This window comes from Ailuropoda melanoleuca, chromosome 13 (genome assembly GCF_002007445.2).
Source record: "Ailuropoda melanoleuca isolate Jingjing chromosome 13, ASM200744v2, whole genome shotgun sequence".
NCBI lineage: Eukaryota > Metazoa > Chordata > Mammalia > Carnivora > Ursidae > Ailuropoda > Ailuropoda melanoleuca.
Genome location: NC_048230.1, coordinates 4685667 through 4704224, shown reverse-complemented (window position 1 = coordinate 4704224; position 18558 = coordinate 4685667). Strand labels below are relative to the sequence as shown.

General features: G+C 55.0%; 2 protein-coding genes across 6 annotated transcripts in view; one reads left to right on the top strand and one right to left on the bottom strand.

Moving 5' to 3' along the window:
* Nucleotides 1-258: 258 nt before the first annotated feature.
* On the top strand, nucleotides 259-6199 carry TRAF4 (TNF receptor associated factor 4). The gene is made up of 7 exons (XM_002912316.4): nucleotides 259-454; nucleotides 3315-3366; nucleotides 3967-4071; nucleotides 4144-4305; nucleotides 4396-4557; nucleotides 4644-4799; nucleotides 5052-6199. The coding sequence occupies exons 1-7, from the start codon at nucleotides 312-314 to the stop codon at nucleotides 5682-5684; spliced, it is 1413 nt and encodes a 470-aa protein (XP_002912362.2). The 5' UTR covers nucleotides 259-311; the 3' UTR covers nucleotides 5685-6199.
* A 2113-nt stretch (nucleotides 6200-8312) lies between these two features.
* Nucleotides 8313-18558, bottom strand: part of FAM222B (family with sequence similarity 222 member B) — a 75184-nt gene continuing 64938 nt past the window's right edge. For 4 of the 5 annotated variants that reach the window (XM_034641834.1, XM_034641833.1, XM_034641832.1 and 1 more), the window contains one exon: nucleotides 8313-12236. In XM_034641834.1, the coding sequence (XP_034497725.1) occupies nucleotides 10630-12236 (1607 nt within the window). In that variant the 3' untranslated portion in view covers nucleotides 8313-10629. The remainder of the gene's footprint in view (nucleotides 12237-18558) is intronic. The other variant, XM_034641835.1, reaches the window with a different exon arrangement.

The following is an 18558-nucleotide window of genomic DNA, read 5'->3' as shown; positions in this document are numbered from 1 at the left end:
CCGGCCGCCGGGGCCCTCCGCCCCGGGGAGAAGTCGAGCCACGATCTCTCTTCCGAAAGGAAGCGAGGAGCCAGCGCTCAGTGGAGGGCGCCAGGCTGGCAGCCCGCCGACCCCGAAGCCGAGAGCCCACGAGGTGGGTGGGAGCTGGATGCGGTGGGCGCTAGGACCGCGCGGGCGCGGCTCCACCCCCTCTTCCGGCGGGCGGGCTCGCGGGCTCGGGGGCTGGGCGCAGGCCGCGGCCGCCAGTCGGCCGGCGCGGGCTGTGGGGCCGCCGCGTGCCCGGCCCCGCTTGCCCGTGCCCGCCGCCCGCCATGCCCGGCTTCGACTACAAGTTCCTGGAGAAGCCCAAGCGGCGGCTGCTGTGCCCGCTGTGCGGAAAGCCCATGCGCGAGCCGGTGCAGGTTTCTACCTGCGGCCACCGCTTCTGCGACACCTGCCTGCAGGAGTTCCTCAGGTGCGGGCCGGGGGGAGAGGGGAACGGCCGTGGCCGTGGCGATGGGGGACGGCGCGTGGAGAGGGGCCCAGGCCGGAGACGCGCCCGGCCTTTGTCTGCGCCTTGGCTTGGTGACCTCAGGGGCGCCCACCGTGACGTCACGGGGCGGCGGTGACGTCAGGCCCCGAGGGAGGACCCCACGCAGTAATCCGAAGGGTCCAGGGGCCCTTGGGAAGAATTCCGTGCCTGCCGGCGGGGAGAAGGCGGACGAAGACGCCCTTCCTGACCCGTGGCAGGCCCTCCCCCTCACCTGAAAGCAGGAGCAGCCTCATTCTTGAACTTTGAATCCGTACGGGAACAGGAGGCCAGAACCCTCTGTCCCGCCCAGTACCTTAAGTTCCTGGAGTTTTCGCCCATCTCACCCCTTCTGATCCTAAGAACAATCCGAGAACGGCAGCTATTGTTCTCCCATTTTACAGATGGTGCAACAAGAGATACAAAGAAAGCCTGCGACTTGCCCACGGTCACACAATTACTTAAAGGGTTAATTGGGATTTAAGCCGGGCTGCTTTTGGTCACACAACAGAGGGAGGACTCTGACACGACAGATCGCCCCTGAAGCAGTGAAGCCCCTCGGGTGTCCCTCCTCGCCCCTGGGGATCTTGAGTACCAAGGATGGTCCGTAAATCGTGAGGGAGGGGGTCGCACTCTGGGTGTTACTGAACCAGGGATGTAGGTGACCCCTTGGCTCTGAGACATGTGTTGAGTTCTAGGCGCTCTGCGGCGTCCTCGGTCTAAACTCCTTCGCTGGGAGCTGGTCAGGCCCGGGTGTGGGGAGGCGAGATGTGGGAGCCCCCACTCCTGGGGCGGTTGTGCCCCAAGAGCACGGGGGAAAGCCGGCTCAGCCACTGCCGCCTGTCTGGAGGCTGTTTGCTGAGGGGAGCTAGGGGCCCAGGCAAGGAGCACTTCTGGGGCTCCTACCTATCGTGCTCCCCCCTCCCTCTCTCAGCCCTCCGCAGCCTCTCGCTGGCGGAAATCTCAGCAGGCCCTTTGTTTTCAGTTCCCCACAGCCTGGGCCGGCTCCTGCCTTCACATATGCTCCTGCGAGAGCTGCTGCTGCCCCCTCCTCCTTTTCCTTCACCCTCCTCTCTCCGCCCTCCTCCCCTCAGTGTGCACACATACTCCCCTACAGACACACAGTCCCATTGTCTTGTGCGGTGCCCTTCCCCGGCCCTCTGGTTTCCAGATGAGGCCAGCTGAGCCCCTGCCCCCACTCCCAGCTGACCCACCCTTACGGCCTCGGAGGGAGCGGGGAGGGGGCCGTCAGGCTGTTTCCCTCCACCTCCTCTGCCCCTCTCCCCAGCTTCTGCCCCTCCCCCTCCCGGAAATCCCCTCTTCCTCTCCCACAGCCCCCTCCCCCCATCCTGTTTTCTCCCCTGGGCCTGGGCCTCCATTGCACAGCCTGGAGCAGTCTCGGCCCCTGTTTCCCCCCTCCCCCAGCCCCTGAGCTGTGCAGCTGAGGCCCCCCCGAAGGAAAGAAGTGGTTGAACAGGCTCTGTCCCTCACCACCATTCCCTACCCTACAAGCAAGGGTCCATAGCCCTGGCGGAACCTTTGTCTTGGCTGGGCCCCAAGCCGCTCTGGCTAATCTTCTGCCTGAAGCCTGGGGACTTGCTTTAGTCCCCTCCCTGTCTCCCAAACCATTAAATCAGCACATTCCTGAAGCAGCCAAGCAGACCCCTCCCCCATGGCCCACCCCTCTTTCCCCATGCCTGCCAGGGCTATTACTCAGGTTGGCCTAAGAAGGCTGGTTGCCCTGTGGGTATGGGCACACCTCTTCAGTGCCTGGGCATGTATTGTTCTTGGCATTGGTGCCCTGGCCAGTGGTGGTAGTGGGGTCAGGGGAGGTAGGTGCTAGAAATCTTTCGGGCACCTGGGGCAAGAACTGCCCAGGTCCTACAAAGTACCATCAGGGACAGGGCTGCCATGTGGCTTCCGCTTCCTCCTCGATTTCTGCCTCCCACCTGCCTGACTCAAAGCTGCCAGGAATGCCATGCCTGAGGGCCTTCAGCCCTACTGGGTGAGCCCTCGCCCTGCCTAGGCCATGGCAGGTGTGTGTGACTGGTCCTGGCCAGGGTCAGGAAGTGGGGATTGGTGCAAGGTGAGAAAGCTTTCAGAGCCTGCCCTACAGTGACCAGCCTTGGCTGAGCTGGTCTGGAGGGGTTTCTTGCCCCAGCCTCTCTCCTGTGTGTACGGTGTAGTGGAAGCTATGTGAGCTGTGGAATCAGACATCCAGGTGCTGCTTTCCCTGTGAGTCTCAGTTCTTTCATGTGCAAGATGGGGGTATGCAGCCCCTTCCCAGGGGCAGGTGGTTAGGACTGGATAGGATTGTAAACAGTGCCTTAGGGTGAGCCTCTCCACTTTGCTTTAGAAGACACACCCTCATGGGAGGAGGGTAGGGATGGGATAAAGTGGCCCCTAACTGACCTTTGCCCTGGGTTCTTGGACATGAACCCTAATGGGGGCTGGGGAGCCCTGCCACTTAATCTCAGCCCATTGCTGCCCCCCCGTCCCATCCCCCCAGCCAGTGAAAACTAATGGCGGTGGCGGGCAGGTGTCCTGTTCCTTTTCCAGTTCAGCTGCCCTCCTGGGGGGAGGGGTACCAGCTGCCACCTGTTGGCCAAATGCTGTCTGAGGCAGCAGTCTGCCTCCACTGGGCCCAGAGCCCCTCTCCCTAGGACAAGAGCTGGGATCTTCTGGGGTCTGGCTGACAACAGGTCTAGTGAGGGGGAGAGAGGGTACCCTGGTTGAGGGGGTGAGTGGGGCCTGGGTTCTCCCTTCCCAAAGCTGGAGCCTGACCCTGTCCCCTCTCCCTTCACAGTGAAGGAGTCTTCAAATGCCCTGAGGACCAACTTCCTTTGGACTATGCCAAGGTGAGTCCACAGTGCCAGGCAGAGGCCCAGGTTACAGGCTTTTGCCCTTGGTGGAGGCTGGAGCTGCTGGCAGCCAGTCGGCTCAGGGCCAATGTCAACTCAGTACTGTGAAATCATGTGCCCCCACAAAGGTGGCCTCTTCCCTCCCACTGGGCCAGTTTGCAAATGAGGCCAGTGTTTGCCCTGGAGGGCAGGCACAATGCCCGGCCTGTGGGGGTGCACAGAGCTGCTCTGTGCCCAAAAGAAGTGCTCCCCTCCCCTTCGGGTGGCAAGCCAGACCTGTGGCTGACGGCCAGGACCCCTCTACTAGGAGGAAGGAAGCAGAGGATGTGGGGGCTGCCTGGAACTGAGCAGGCTGATTGGTTGCCACTCCAAAGGGAGTGTCACGCGCAGGCATGTTGGGGACCCTGGTATCTTTGCCGCAGATAACCCCTTGCTGGGCCTTTCATCCCTGGGCACGGGAATACAGCTCAGGAGAGCCTGTTACTGCCCCTACCTGTTACTGCCCCTACGGTCAAGCTAGGCTGTCGGGGGTGGGGGGGCGGTAACTGGGGACTGTAGCAGGCTCTGACCCTGCCCGGTTCCTCCGCATCCACCCAGATCTACCCGGACCCCGAGCTGGAGGTGCAGGTCTTGGGCCTGGCTATCCGCTGCATCCACAGCGAGGAGGGCTGCCGCTGGAGCGGGCCACTCCGCCACCTGCAGGTGAGTTTCTCCTGCGCAGGGAGGGGGACGACCCCTTTCCTGGCAGGCACTCACTGCCTCCTTTCCCACCAGAGCCACCTGAATACGTGCAGCTTCAATGTCATCCCCTGCCCCAACCGCTGCTCCACCAAGCTGAGCCGCAGGGACCTGCCTGCCCACCTGCAGCACGACTGCCCCAAGCGGCGCCTCAAGTGCGAGTTCTGCGGTTGTGACTTCAGTGGGGAGGCCTTTGAGGTGAGCGGGGGCCTGGCTGAGGGGCGCGGGAGAGCGGGGCGCCCACCAGCCCGGGGAGCCCTCACCTCGGCCTCTTGGGCATCTCCGCAGAGCCATGAGGGCGTGTGCCCCCAGGAGAGCGTGTACTGCGAGAACAAGTGCGGGGCCCGCATGATGCGGCGCCTGCTGGCCCAGCACGCCACCTCCGAGTGCCCCAAACGCACCCAGCCTTGCACCTACTGCGCCAAGGAGTTCGTCTTCGACACCATCCAGGTGAGGCCCTTCCCAAGCGGCGGGCGCGGGGCGGGGAGCGGGGAGCTGGGCTGCTGACCGCCATGTCTCTGCCTCTGCGGCCCTAGAGCCACCAGTACCAGTGCCCGAGGTTGCCTGTGCCCTGCCCCAACCAGTGTGGCGTGGGCACGGTGGCTCGGGAGGACCTGCCTGGCCATCTGAAGGAGAGCTGCAGCACGGCCCTGGTGCTGTGTCCCTTCAAAGACTCCGGCTGCAAGCACAGGGTGAGCCGCCCCTCCGCTTTCTGTCCCCTTCTTGGTCCTTGAAGCCTCAGATGCAGACAGGCCCTTGGTGGTCCCTACTGTGCTGCTCTGAAGCCTTCGCTCCTTCTCTCTGCTGGCCACCGCCGGCCTAAGTGTCCTCTGTCTTCCCCTGGGGACCTGCAGCCCTGTCCCCGCCCCCCCCACCCTCCCCTGGGCCTGTGCCTACTGAGAACCGTCCTCCCTTCCTCCCCCGACCCGGGGTTTTGCCGACAGTGCCCTAAGCTGGCGATGGCACGGCACGTGGAGGAGAGCGTGAAGCCACACCTGGCCATGATGTGCGCCCTGGTGAGCCGGCAGCGGCAGGAGCTGCAGGAGCTGCGGCGGGAGCTGGAGGAGCTGTCGGTGGGCAGCGATGGCGTGCTCATCTGGAAGATCGGCAGCTACGGACGGCGGCTTCAGGAAGCCAAAGCCAAGCCCAACCTCGAGTGCTTCAGCCCGGCCTTCTACACGCACAAGTATGGCTACAAGCTGCAGGTGTCTGCGTTCCTCAATGGCAACGGCAGTGGGGAGGGCACACACCTCTCGCTCTACATCCGCGTGCTGCCAGGTGCCTTTGACAATCTCCTTGAGTGGCCGTTCGCCCGCCGTGTCACCTTCTCCCTGCTGGATCAGAGCGACCCTGGGCTGGCCAAGCCACAGCACGTCACTGAGACCTTTCACCCCGACCCAAACTGGAAGAATTTCCAAAAACCGGGCACTTGGCGGGGCTCCCTGGATGAGAGCTCTCTGGGCTTTGGTTATCCCAAGTTCATCTCCCACCAGGATATCCGCAAGCGAAACTACGTGCGGGATGATGCCGTCTTCATCCGTGCCTCTGTTGAATTGCCCCGAAAGATCCTCAGCTGAGTGCAGACGGGGCTCCCGGAGAAAGGGAGGGTGGAATATGACCCCAGTCAGTAACTGGCTGAACCCGGAGAGGGGGCCGGACCCCCTTTCAGCCTCTTCTGCTGCCTGGGTTCTGTTCCCCTGTTCTCCCTCCCACCTTCCCTACCACCCTCAGGTGCCTCCTATTGGTGCTTCAGCCCTGGCCTCTGGGTGGGAACAGGTCTTGGGGTCATCAAGGGCTTGGGAACAAGTGATCCCAGGGTCTGTCTCCTCTCCTGGGCGGGAAGAAAGACCTGCCTTGGTGCCGGCCACACTCTACCCGGGACTGAGGTGCCTGCTGGTGCTACGTCCCAAGAGCCATAGTGGGGGGGGGGGGAGTTGGGAAAATGAGGGGTAGTTAAAAGAATCTGTCTTGAGATCTGATTTCTCTTCCCCTTTCCCCAGCTGTGCCCCTTCTGGTTATTTATTTACTTAGTGCCAGGAGGACACGGCAGGGGAGCCCTGGTTTTTAATAAATCCTGAATTGTATTTATTAACTTGGTTCCAGCCTGACTTATCTGGGATGGTTAGGGCCCTGGAAGGCTGGGGCCAGCTGTGAAGGCGCAGGGCCAGTCAGGCTGCTGCTTGCCACTCTCCCCTACCGGATCGCCCTCTGGTGGACGACAGAGGAGCTGCATCAGGCTTTGTGCGGGACGCAGCTGCCTGCCGCTGCCGTCTGGTGGCTAAATGGGGGAGGTGCGGGCTCTGAACATTCTAAAACCCTGGAGTCCCTGATCCAGCCATACCCCACCCGACAGTGTTTCCGCCGAGGTAGGTCTTTCTTGATCTAATGATAGCTGTCATGTGGCAGACACTGCTCAGCGCTTTACCTACGTGACTGCGTTTAATACAACAGGCAAACAAAATCACTTTTATCACCATCCTAAAAGAACCCATCTCAGCCGGCTGTAGTGAAGACTTCTAAGACCACAGTGCTTGTTCCCAGCACAAAATATGTGCTTGTCAGAATGTTAATCCGGCTCCAAAGCCCAGCCCATGCCCAGGGAGTAAGCTTTTTGAGGTGTGCAACGCGCCTGGACTTCCTCATCTGCATGTTTACTTTCCCATACGGGCCTCAGTGAGTGCCTAGGATTACCCACACTTGGCTGATGAAATAGGAACGAGCCGTGAACTGACTTCTCAGCGAACTTTCAGCTGGTTTGAGACGGCCTGGGTTGTTTGAAGCTCTAGCAATCCCTGGTGGAATAGCTCCCTTTAATTGTGGTGGTAGAGTTTGGTTCAGATCCTTGCTGTGCTTGCTTTTTGTCAAGTTGCTCAGTACATGGGGCGTCATTAGTCTTATTGGTAAAATGGGAGTACTCCTGTTCCCCTAGACTTGTAAACTTTACGATTAATCAGCATCAAGTCCCTTACTTTTCTTGCTTGGTCCTGGGAAAAGGACCGGTGTGTGGCAACTGTTACCTAACAGCGGAAGGTTCAAGGGCTGGGGTTTTTGCCTTCACTCTTACACATGCCCTCGTTAGGTGACGGGCTAGGACAATCGGAGACAGCCAGCCTGAGGAACCAACCACCAGCTCACCCTTTAAAAGGTCAAATTCACTGACCTAGGGGAAGATGGGGCCCTGGTCGCCCTGCTGAGAAAGTAAAGACTGCCCCCTCCCCAGATAAGCCATCTTGGTACAGCGATGTCTGGAAGCCGGTAGGAAAAAGCAGGGGCTCCAGCGAACGGCTGCTCTGCAGCTCCTGCATCCGGCAAGAGGGGGGACCGCCTGTCCAGCATCAGCCTTCCCGTGGGCTCCCTCTGCCGGCAGGACTGCCATGCTCCGAATGGTGCCTCCTGGAGTTGTGTGCAACAGTGGGCGTCATGGTTGACCCCAGACCTCCTCATTCCAGTGCGGTTGCAGGCAGGTTTTGCATCAAAATGAGCTGGACTCCATAAGCACCTGCCCAAAGAGGCCTGACAGCGGACTCACCTGTCTACTCTAGCGGGGTGACCCTGGGCTGACCGCGGGTATGTGACCCAGGCAGGAGGCTTGCTTTCACAGGGACGGCATGGAGTAAAGGAAGAAGGGTGCCCCAGAGACCAGCATGCTCAGAAAGGGACTGGACTTTGATGACTCCATCTGAGGGGCCGCATCACGTGTTAGAGATTACCGCACCTATTACCTCCACCTGTCAGAGGCCCTCAAAACTTCCAGAGTGCTGGAGGTGGGGCACCTGGGTGGCTCAGTGGGTTAAGCGTCTGCCTTTAGCTCAGGTCATGATCCCAGGGCCCTGGGATCAAGCCCCATGTCGGGCTCCCTGCTCAGCAGGAGTCCGCTTCTCCCTGTGTCAAATAAAATCTTTAAAACAAAAAGTGCTGGAGGTGGGAGAAGGGAGGGGGAGGGACATTACGTCTTCAGTTGGCTTATCAGCAAAGCAGATCCCTTTCTCAATGGTCCTTGGAGTACAAGCGGCCATGCCGGCAGGGCAGCCCCGGGAGAGGCTGTGGGCTAACGGACCGGGAGGGCTTCGGAGTGGGACAGACACTATATGGCTGCCCTCTGAAAAATAAGGACTGGCTTCCCTTCTGGAAATGAGACATGTCAGAAACCATTACAAAAAAATCACCTCAAACATTCACAGCATTCAACGAATAGGACAAGATCAGAAGGTGAGTTTTTTCTTTTTACTGGTTTATAATAATCTTAAAAACCCCATCACACCCATAAACCACCACAGGTGAGAAGATGAGGGAGATGGAGAATGAATGCTACAGTATGTGGACAGCATAGGGAATCAGGTGTTCCCTGGGGCAGTGTGGGATGGAGGCAGGGAGTGCGGACAGGAGGCCCTGGCTTGGACCCTTATTGCTGGTTAGGGTTGGCTGGCAGAGGGGGAGAGGGGCTCAGGGTGAACTGGGAAACATCTCACACCAAAGGCAAGGGCAGTTGGGAGGCTGGGGGGGGGTCACAGTACATTTTCCATGCAGACTAGGGGTGGGAGTGAGAGCTTCAAAGATTTGCACCCCTACACAGGAAGAGATTTGAGGGATTGAGGTTTGGTTTAAAGCCCCCAAGTTGGTGTCTGGTCCAATTTCCTAAGATGGCAGCTCACCTTTCGGGGAGAGGCATTGGAAAAAATTACGGCAAAAACATCTGGTTTGGAGGTCAAGCGGGGGATAAAGGGAGACAGTGGTGCTCTTTAAATGTAACTCCGAGAAGAGAAGCGAGAACCAGAAGGGGGCCCTGGGTGAGACGGTGGACGCCTTGGGGAGAGGCCCTGCACCAGAAGTCGCAGGTGCCCCTGAGGGCTCGGGGACAGGGAGGTACCAGTGTTCACAGATGGCAGGGAAATCAGGAACAATAAATTAGGACTTCATGTTGCTATCATTTGGCATAACACAATCAGGCATTTTTTTTCTTTTCTCTTTTTAAATATAAGGCAACTTGCCAACACATAATTTAAAAACTGGTCTTCAGTCACATTGCTTCAGATCACTAGAGAATTTCTGGCTAAAGAACAGTGGATAGTATAGTAAACAAAACCTCAAATCTTAAATAAGAACATCAGCTCACGTTCCCTAGAGACAAGAGGAAAGGTAAGGGCTTATTTGGTTGGGAAAAAAAAAGTCAGAGCCCGACTACGTATCTTTAACAGAAGGGTGCAAAAAATTACAAAACATGGTCTAAATTGAAAGTTACAGAAAAGTGTTAAATTTCTAGCCAACTATTTGCCACTTGGGAATGAGACAGGCTGAGCATGGGGTGAAGGATGGGCGCGTGAGGGGCGGGCAAGCGCAGGAGGGGCTGCTTCCCACAGAGGTCCGCCTCCAGCTGTTAGAGACATGCTCAGTCGGTAAAGGAAGAATTCAAAGAGCTTAAGGCTTTGTGTTTTTTTTTTTTTTCTTTCTTTCTTCATTAAACTGAGGGGCTGCAAAAGGAGGTGACAAGAGGGTGAATGTACCTGTGGGGCCGCTCACACGCTACTCAAACCCACATGACATTCATACAGAAACTGGACATTTAAAACTTACAGTGTAGAGCAATATTCTTAGCCAGTGTAGACAGAACCAAGTGGGGTTTTTTTTGTGTTTTTTTTTTTGGTGTTTTTAATTCCGAACTCCAATGTGATCATCCTTTACTTACCTAGTTCCTCAAGACCCTGTTTTGTTTTGCTTGCTTTCTGGAGGGGCATGGAGGATGGGAGCAGCAGACAGCAGCGGAGACAACAGTGAGAAAGCAATCTTGGGAATGCTGAACGGTCACTACCCTTAACCTTTCTCTAGGGCTGGAAGGGGGACGGTCAGGAACTAAGATACCAATACAAAGATCTTCTCCCCGTGCCTCAAGGCTACCGCCAGGTGCCTGCAGGGTGCCCTTGAGAAGCGTAGCAAGGACAAGTGCAGAGGCTGGAATCAAGGCAGGCGTACAAAAGCCCGGAGGAATGGAGAGGGGCGGCGGGAGGAGGTGAAGACTGGGTCAGTTCTGATTTGAGATCTTTGGGTGAATAAGGAATTAGCTTCCAGAGCACTTGGGAAGTCTGGCTTCTTAGTCCCAAAGAGACAGAGACAGACAAGCAGAGGCCTAGCTGAAGGAGGTGGACACCAGAGTCACCTCTCCAGGGCCCTGCCCCTCCCCAGTCCTAAGGAAAAGAGGCAGAGATAAGAGACAAGACGATGGGAGGTGGCTGGTGGGAAATGGCCAAGGCGAAGGGACTGATAGGCAGCAGAGAGAAAAGCCTGGAGTGGGGTTAGGTCCTCACATAAACCCAGAAGCTGCTGGGGATGGTGGAGGACAGGATGAGGGCACAGGGGAATCCCCCGCTGTCCTAAATGAGATCCCACCAAGTTCCCTTTCTTAGACATCTAAGAATGATCACATTGGAGCAGCGAAATTTTGAAACTACCCAATAACTCAAAAGTAAGTCTCGACCTAGGAGGGTGATGTACGTACGATGTGTAGCTTGTGGAGGGCACCAGAGCTCCCTATCTATACCCGGGGTGCTGAATATGAAGATTTCGACTATCTGCGGGATCAGGGGCTCGGTTGCCAGGGGCTCGGTGGGCCTTGCTCAGCATGGCCAGGCTCTGTTCTCGAAAGCAGGCCTGCTGGAAATCCCCGCTTAGGTAATCCACCGTTTGCATCAAGCTGTTCTGGCTTGCCACTGGACCGCCCCCGGTCCCTGCTCGGTAGTGGGCCCCAGCAGCCGTCCCACAGTCGAGGGGTGCACCCGTGGGCTGCCCACCATGGAACGGCATGGCGAGGTCCTGAGACCCTGAGCTGTCGCTATTGGGGGTGGGCAGAATGTTGTTCCACAGGGGTTGGAAGTAGTGACCATTGGGGTAGGCCAATGGGGCTGCCAGGCCGTTGACAGGTGGGGATGGGGTTGGCTTCTCCAGGGGTGGCTTCAGATGGAAGGACTGTGCCAGGCAGAGTTCCTGCGGGTAGGCAGGGGCCTTGCCCACAAAGCCAGGCCCTGCCAACTCGCGTCCTGCTGCATGCTTGCCTGTCAGGCCAGGGGCCGGCGTCCCACCGGCCTCACTGCACATCTGCTGTAGGTGGGCCAGCTGGTGCTGGTTCCAGGCGACTGGCTTGAGGTCGCTAGTGTAGCCAGTGGGGGCTCGAGAGATGCCCGCGGGCAGGTTGACAGGGCCTGTGGCAGGCAATGCGGCCGTGGCCGCGTGGGTGTGCTCCATGGGATTGACCACACATGAAGGCATTGGCGTGGGGACGCTGTGGGTCGACACCCGGGTGCTTGCATTGATGAGCAGACTGCGACTAATGGGGCTGGGGTTGGCGATCTGGCCCTCACACACTGAGGTAGTGCTGATGCCTGCCCTCGTCTGGCAAAACTGGTTGATCTGGTGCACGATGCTGCTCAGGTCCGGGGGCTGGCTGTGCTGCAGGGTGGCCGCCATTGAAAGGGGGATAGTTGAGGTAGACACGGTCACATTCGGGGGGGCATCTGAGTCTGGCATCTTCCGACCTCCATGCAGCAAGGGATTGGGGGGGTGCTGGAGACCCTGGTGAGACAGGGCTGGAGGGTGGACCAGGCCCTGGGCTTGGGCCATGGGCTGAGGGTGGCCCAGGCCCTGAGGCTGCTGGAGGCTCTGAGGGTGGGACAGCGCCTGGGGTGGTGGGATACCCTGAGGGTGCTGCAGCGTCTGGGGAGGGGCATGGGCCAGGGTCTGTGCATGCTGCAGGGCCTGCTGGCGGGCCAGAGCCTGGGCCTGGGGGTGGGCTAAAGTGCTGGGTGCCGCAGGAGCATAGGGCGCCACCGGGGGGTTCATGATGGCCTCAGGGAGCAATCGGGCTCGGGTGCCGTCAAAGTCCTTGAGAATGCTTTTGGCTGGCACTTTGACAATGGCAAGCAGGCCTGCCTTGGTGGCAGCCTGAGTCGGGTAGGGGCTGTAGCGCTGGGCTGATGTGTCGAGGCCGTTCACAGTACGACGAACGTGTTTCCGCTGGGGAACCTTCACACTGTTGGGGAAGATTTTTATAGTCAGTGGGTTGTTTGCGACCTTCTTAGCATACGCGTCCAATTCGGCTGGGGTAGGGTAGTGAGCAGCTCTCATTTTCTGTGTAGTGTCCCCTAGAGAGAGAGAAGGGTAAGGAGAGCAAAGAAGGAGAGGGAGCTCATCAGTGCCAAGCCAACCAGCCCTTCTAGATTTCCCTTTTGAGGGTGGAGGGTGGAGCGGGGGATAAGGAAGTCAGCCCTGGTCATCTTAGGCCCAGTCTCACTGAGCCCCCACAGTAATGGGCGCCGCTAACGTTTAGTCAGTACTTACAACTGGCCAGGCCTGGTGTTAAGGTGACAGGCGATCTCAAGGAATCCTTGCCTTAGAAGGCAGCTACTATCAGGATTCTCATTTATAAATGAGGCCACCAAAGAGCAGAACAGCAGAGTAACTTCCAAAGTCCTGGATTTTGGAGAGCCAGAACCTGGCCAGTTCTCACAAAGGTAACTGACGGTTGTCCCCCTACGTGGCCCTCTCTCCAAATTCCTACCAGCCTCTGCTGGCCTTGGGGGTGAAGGTTCTGCATGGAGCTGCTTGTCAGGGCCCTCTGTGGCCACTCAGTCCCTTCCCCATGGCACCGTGGTAAAGAGGGCGCCCGCAGTGATGCCTCTGCAGTCTGCAGTGGCCAGGCAGGCAGCAGCTCCTCTTGGGCCTCGGCAGCTGGGGCGCTGTACCGCAGGCTGGGCATCCTGGCACAGCAAACAGGATGCTTTTTTTTTTTTTTTTTCAGGAGCAGAGGCATAAGCTGCCAACATCCCTCCCCTACCTCATGTCACGAGTTCACTTTTGTTTACAGCTCACTCTCTTGCCTGATTGGGTGAGGATCAAAAGGCTTTATTTATTTTCTTGTGGGGGGTGACAATAATGACAGGACAGCAGGGAGGGAGCTAAGAAGAAAGGATTCGGAGAATCTTTAAGTCCTGAGAGCCAAAAATAGTCTGTATTCGGCCCTTGTCAGCTGTCACTTTCCAAAATGAAAGAGGAAAAACCTGCCTTCCTTTGGAGCCTGCGGAAGTACCCACTCCGTGGGCCTCATTAACGTTAACAGTCACTTTGTTCCCGTCTCCCGCGGCCACCCATCAGGGGGCTCCAGCGGATGACGGACTTGCAGTCAAAAAGGAAAAGGTTCTGAGAACAAGAGCTCTCTAAGGATGCCAGGCTCCTCCAAAAGGTCTCAGCTCTGTTCTCCCTCTCTGAGGTAGGGTCTCTCCTAAGTATACACAGAAGGTGCTTAATAAAGGTTTGCTGAGTGAGTAAGCCCACAGAAGGAAGGGGCTTGGCGGGGAGCCTGGGCTCAGCTGGTGAACTCCCACCCTACTTTCCCCCCTTGCAGGAGGCAGGCAGGACAGAGCAAGGGAGGACTAAGCTGACTGAATGCCCAGCTTGTGGCCTCAGCTGCCTTGGCCCAAGGAGACCCCATTCAGTCATGTCACTGGGCATCAACTGAAAGGGAAGTGGCTCAAGGAGTGTGCTAGAAGGAAGAGGGCACAGCTGCCTTCATTTGGTGGCATTGTTGGTTAACCTGGCAGCAACTGCTCAGAAAATGCTGCTCTTAAGAGGCGGAAAAAGAGAGCTCAAGCCCACAAGGCCCAGAGAGATCTGGTCCCACGCTCACCAAGGTAGATCTTAGCGCAAGAGTACAGAAAGAGTTGTGCTCTCAGGGGCACAGTGCTGCAATGCAGCAGGCACTCCCACATGTCTGCGGTCCGCTTTATGAACGCACGCAGAATAGACGCTCTGTCCATAACTGAAATGTTTGTAAGATGACTGATTGGGAGGAGGTCTTAAAAGGATGAATGTGACAGTGACAGCTGAGGCCAGGAAGGAGAGGGAGGCAGAGAGGCCCAGAAACCTTCTACCCACTAGGCAGCACCAGCCGGTGAGCAGCATCAAAGCCCCGAGAGGAGAGTGTGAATTCTGCTGCTTCTTATAAGCCAATGACCCGCAAAGGGCTTCAGTCTCCATAAAGTGGGGCCATTTTCTGACCCTTGCTAAATTCTCCTGGACAAGAAAATACCAAAAAACCCGGGATCACTGATAGTCCCTCAAGACACCAGAATTCCATTAGAAGCTGCCCAGACCAGCCACTGTAGTTGGGTGTCTGGTCAGAATCACGTTGACACTCCTAGCCCAGTGTTTTAGCCAGAGCAGACGTGCAGAACACTCAGTAAGCATCATCAGTACACGTTCTTGTCTGACTGAACGACCTGGGCTCAGCTGAGTAAATGGCAGTCAAAAGCTGCTGGGTTTTAGTTCAGACAGGTAATACAGGACTGCTCCGGGGCTTTCCTCCATGTTGGTGAGCTTCCCTCCTTGAAGGCCAAGTAAGAGAGAGTGGTACACAGTGGCTTGTTAACTGATAAGCGTTCCTTTGTTCCAAATCAGTACCAAGTCTCCGGATTTTTTTTTTCCTCCCCCTAGCAGAGGCAGAAGGTAGCTTGGCTTAATTCAGGAGTATGGAACGGGACACTTATAAGGATTAGTTCTTTCTGTCCTGCTTATGCTGATACTGACAGTAGTGATGAGGGCATTCAAAAAGGAATCAGAATCACAAGGAACTAAGGGTGGGAAGGGTGGATACAGGCTATAGTATCTTTGTTAAGGAAGAATCTCAAGGATGAGATGAGTATACTGGATAAAAAAGAGGCGACACTCTTGGAATCCAGCACCACCCACCACCTCATGTACCAGGCTTAAGACCTGCCCTTAAAAAAACAAAAAACAAAAAAAACAAAACAAAACAAAACACCAAGTTTTCTCAAGTTTATCTTTATCTCAGTCACACACAGGCATCCTGGAAGCTTTCTTTCTTCTGTAACATCTTCCCTTAAGTGTACAGCTCACACACACACCACAGCTTTGTAAGCAACTTATTTATTTTTTTAATTATTATTATTTTTTTTTTCTTTTTTTTTTTTTAAAGATTTTATTTATGGACAGAGAGACAGCCAGCGAGAGAGGGTACACAGCAGGGGAGTGGGAGAGGAAGAAGCAGGCTCCCAGCGCAGGAGCCTGATGTGGGCGCAGGAGCCTGATGTGGGACTCGATCCCAGAACGCCGGGATCACGCCCTGAGCCAAAGGCAGACGCTTAACGACCGCGCTACCCAGGCGCCCCTATTATTATTATTTTTTAAAGATTTATTTATTTATTTATTTGACAGAGATAGAGACAGCGAGTGAGAGAGGGAACACAAGCAGGGGGAGTGGGCGAGGAAGAAGCAGGCTCACAGCAGAGGAGCCCGATGTGGGGCTCGATCCCATAACGCCGGGATCATGCCCTGAGCCAAAGGCAGACGCCCAACCACTGTGCCACCCAGGAGCCCCTAATTATTATTTTTTTAACTAAGCTCTGTGCCCAACGTGGCGGGGCTCAAACTCACAACCGAGATCAAGAGTCATATGCTCTACAGACTGAGCCAGCCAGGCGCCCCTGTAAGCAACTTATTTAAATAACTGGTACCAAGGCTGCCATTAATCGGGACATAAGGCAGTGTACAGATTAGGGAATCTGTGCTTAGAACACAGAGAGATCCAGATTCAAGTACCGGCTTTATTATCTACTACTCAGGGTCTCAGTCATTCTTCATTTATAAACAGGGATGATGCCTGCTATCATATCTCACAGAACTTTTTTAAAAAGAGTTTATTTCTTTATTTTATTTTAGAGCAAGAGCGAGACAGTGAGAGCGGGTGCACATGTGTGCGCAAGTGGGGAGAAGGGGGGGAGGGCGTCCCAAGCAGACTCCGTGCTGAGCAAGGAGCCCGATGCGGGCCTTGATCTCACCACCCTGAGATCATGACCTGAGCCAAAACCAAGTTGGACACTCAATCGACTGAGCCCCCCAGGCACCCTCATACCTCACAGAATTTACTAAGATCAAGAGATTCAATGAACAGGAAAATGCTCTGTGAACAGGAACCATGACTATCAAAAGTTATTCAAGGATAGCAGGTTTGGTTGAGTTTGTGCACAGATAGGAAAAGGTAACCTGGCCAAGAAAGTCCACTGGACTTGAGTCTGGGAGTTAAATGTAGCAGAAAACTGTTATCTATTCCAGGGACTGTGGGGGGTGGGGGTGGGGATATCTCCCCGAATCCCAGCCTCCCCACAGGGGCCTCCCTGTTTATCCTTCTATTTTGAAGGTCAGAAGACACAAGTACCATATGCAGCAGGAAACTCTATCAATTGGTGGAGAAGCACAGGCAGTGTTTCAAACACTGGCTTTGGAGTCTGACCCAAGAGTGAGTTCTAGCCTAGTCCCTGAACAGTAATGTGACATTGGCAAGTGCTATTTTATGTCTCCTCCTCAAAAGAAAGATGAGACTTTCTTGTAATGGGATTATAGAGGAACGAATGACAACATACACAAATACACTCAAAATTGTGTCTGGCACATAGTAAGCAATCAACAAATATTAGCTAATATTTCTGAGATTTCTAAGGGTTTTTCCAGTCACTGGGCCAATTCACCATTTCCAGGCCTTTCCACTAGGGGGCAGATATGCATAGAAAGTATAGTAAAACTGGGTAATTTTCATGTTTGTCTCAGTCCCTGATACTCTATAATGAAGGAGGGCAAAGTTGTTGTCTAAAAGATGATGTGAGGGGCACCTGGGCGGCTCAGTCACTTAAGCGTCTGCCTTCAGCTCAGGTCCTGGGATCGAGCCCCAAGTCGGGTTCCCTGCTCAGCCAGGAACCTGCTTCTCCCTCTCCCTCTGCTGCTCCCCTTACTTGTGCTCTCCAGCTCTCTGCCAAAAAAATAAATATTTAAAAATAAATATGTAAGTAAATAAGTAAATAAATAAATAAATAAAAAGATGATCTGAGGACCAAGGACCTTTGGTCGTTTCAGCCACTCACCTAGAAATATTTATTGAGCCACTATGATATACCTGATGGTGAGCTGGGGAAGTAAGAGCAGAGGCTTGGGGTTAATGAAGAAAAAAATGTTCAAAGACATGTTTTCTGGGGAATTGGGAAAAGATGGGTCAGGGAAAGTTCCAAAACAGCTGAGAAATCTCAAAGCAACTGACATCATGGAATATACAATCTTTCAGAAAAGCTCTACAAGGGTATCCACCTAACCAAAACTGTGGTCCTCTATCATGTGCAGGACCCACCAAAGCCAAGGTGTTCCTTAATCCAGACTGCCCCACGGCAAACGCCACATCTAGGATGGGAAATGCATTACACTCTCTTATACACGAAGGAAAGGAAGGGGAGATGAGGAAATGCTGGAGTCAGAAGGGATCAATCGTGTGATTCTGTAGCTGTAGTGGGTTTAGCCTGGGGAAAGCAATTAGCCAGGTGACTTAGAGTGCTAGCCAAGATGCCACATATCCCACCTCCGGACCCCTGATACAGCTCTCCTGCCTCAAGCTCTTACAGTATAAAGCACAATAATCTATAAACATCTGTACCCCATCCCTGACCCACCAGACACCAAGCTCTGTGTTTCTAACAACTCATAAGACCCTCCTGGGGATGAGGGGCAGAGGAAGGCTGAAGAGCAGAGTCACAAAACTGGTTTTAAGGTCTCTACAGCTGAGAGGTCTGGGCTTTGAGCAGGGCACTGGTGCTGGTTCCCAAAGGAGAGGGTTTACGCTCCGTCTCACCTTCAGTGTTCAATGCTAATGGCTATTAAGTGACATAGCAGAATTTTTTTTCTTTTTTCTTTTTTAAAAGAATTTATTTATTTATGTGACAGAGAGATAGCCAGCGAGAGAGGGAACACAGCAGGGGAGTAGGAGAGGAAGAAGCAGGCTCCCAGCGGAGAAGCCCGATGTGGGACTTGATTCCGGAACGCCAGGATCATGCCCTGAGCCGAAGGCAGACGCTTAACGACTGTGCTACCCAGGCGCCCCCAGAATTTTTTTTCTTATACATTTTGGGACAGGTGAGAGGAAAGCAAGTCAGCTTAAAACACCATCAGGTTTTCCTCTCTGCAAAGGCTTGGGTATAGTTAAAGATAGCAACCAAATGAGACAAAGGGATTCCGATACACTATCCCCCCAAACAGACAAGCCTGAAACTAGGGAAGAAGGTTATCTCAATTCTTGAATAAAATTTGAAGACAGTGGTTGGCAGAGGCTACTTTGAGGCTGCTTTGGACAGAAAGGGAGTGGAGATCTGAAGTCAGCATCCAAGATAAAGCTGCCAATTTCCTTTTCCTCCCAAATGGCTCACCCTTGATATCCCATCTCTGGGTAAAGCTGTTTGAGTACATGAAGGAACCTAGAAGAAAGTCAGTGAGCTGCTCTGTCATGCTTCCTTCTCCAGTTGTGTCCCTGGAACCCCAAACCAGTCAAAATGCAGTTAGCATGCAGATTTCAGTGGCCAGGGAGCACATACAACTTTCTCACCCAATCATCATTTATTAAGAGAAAGACTGGAG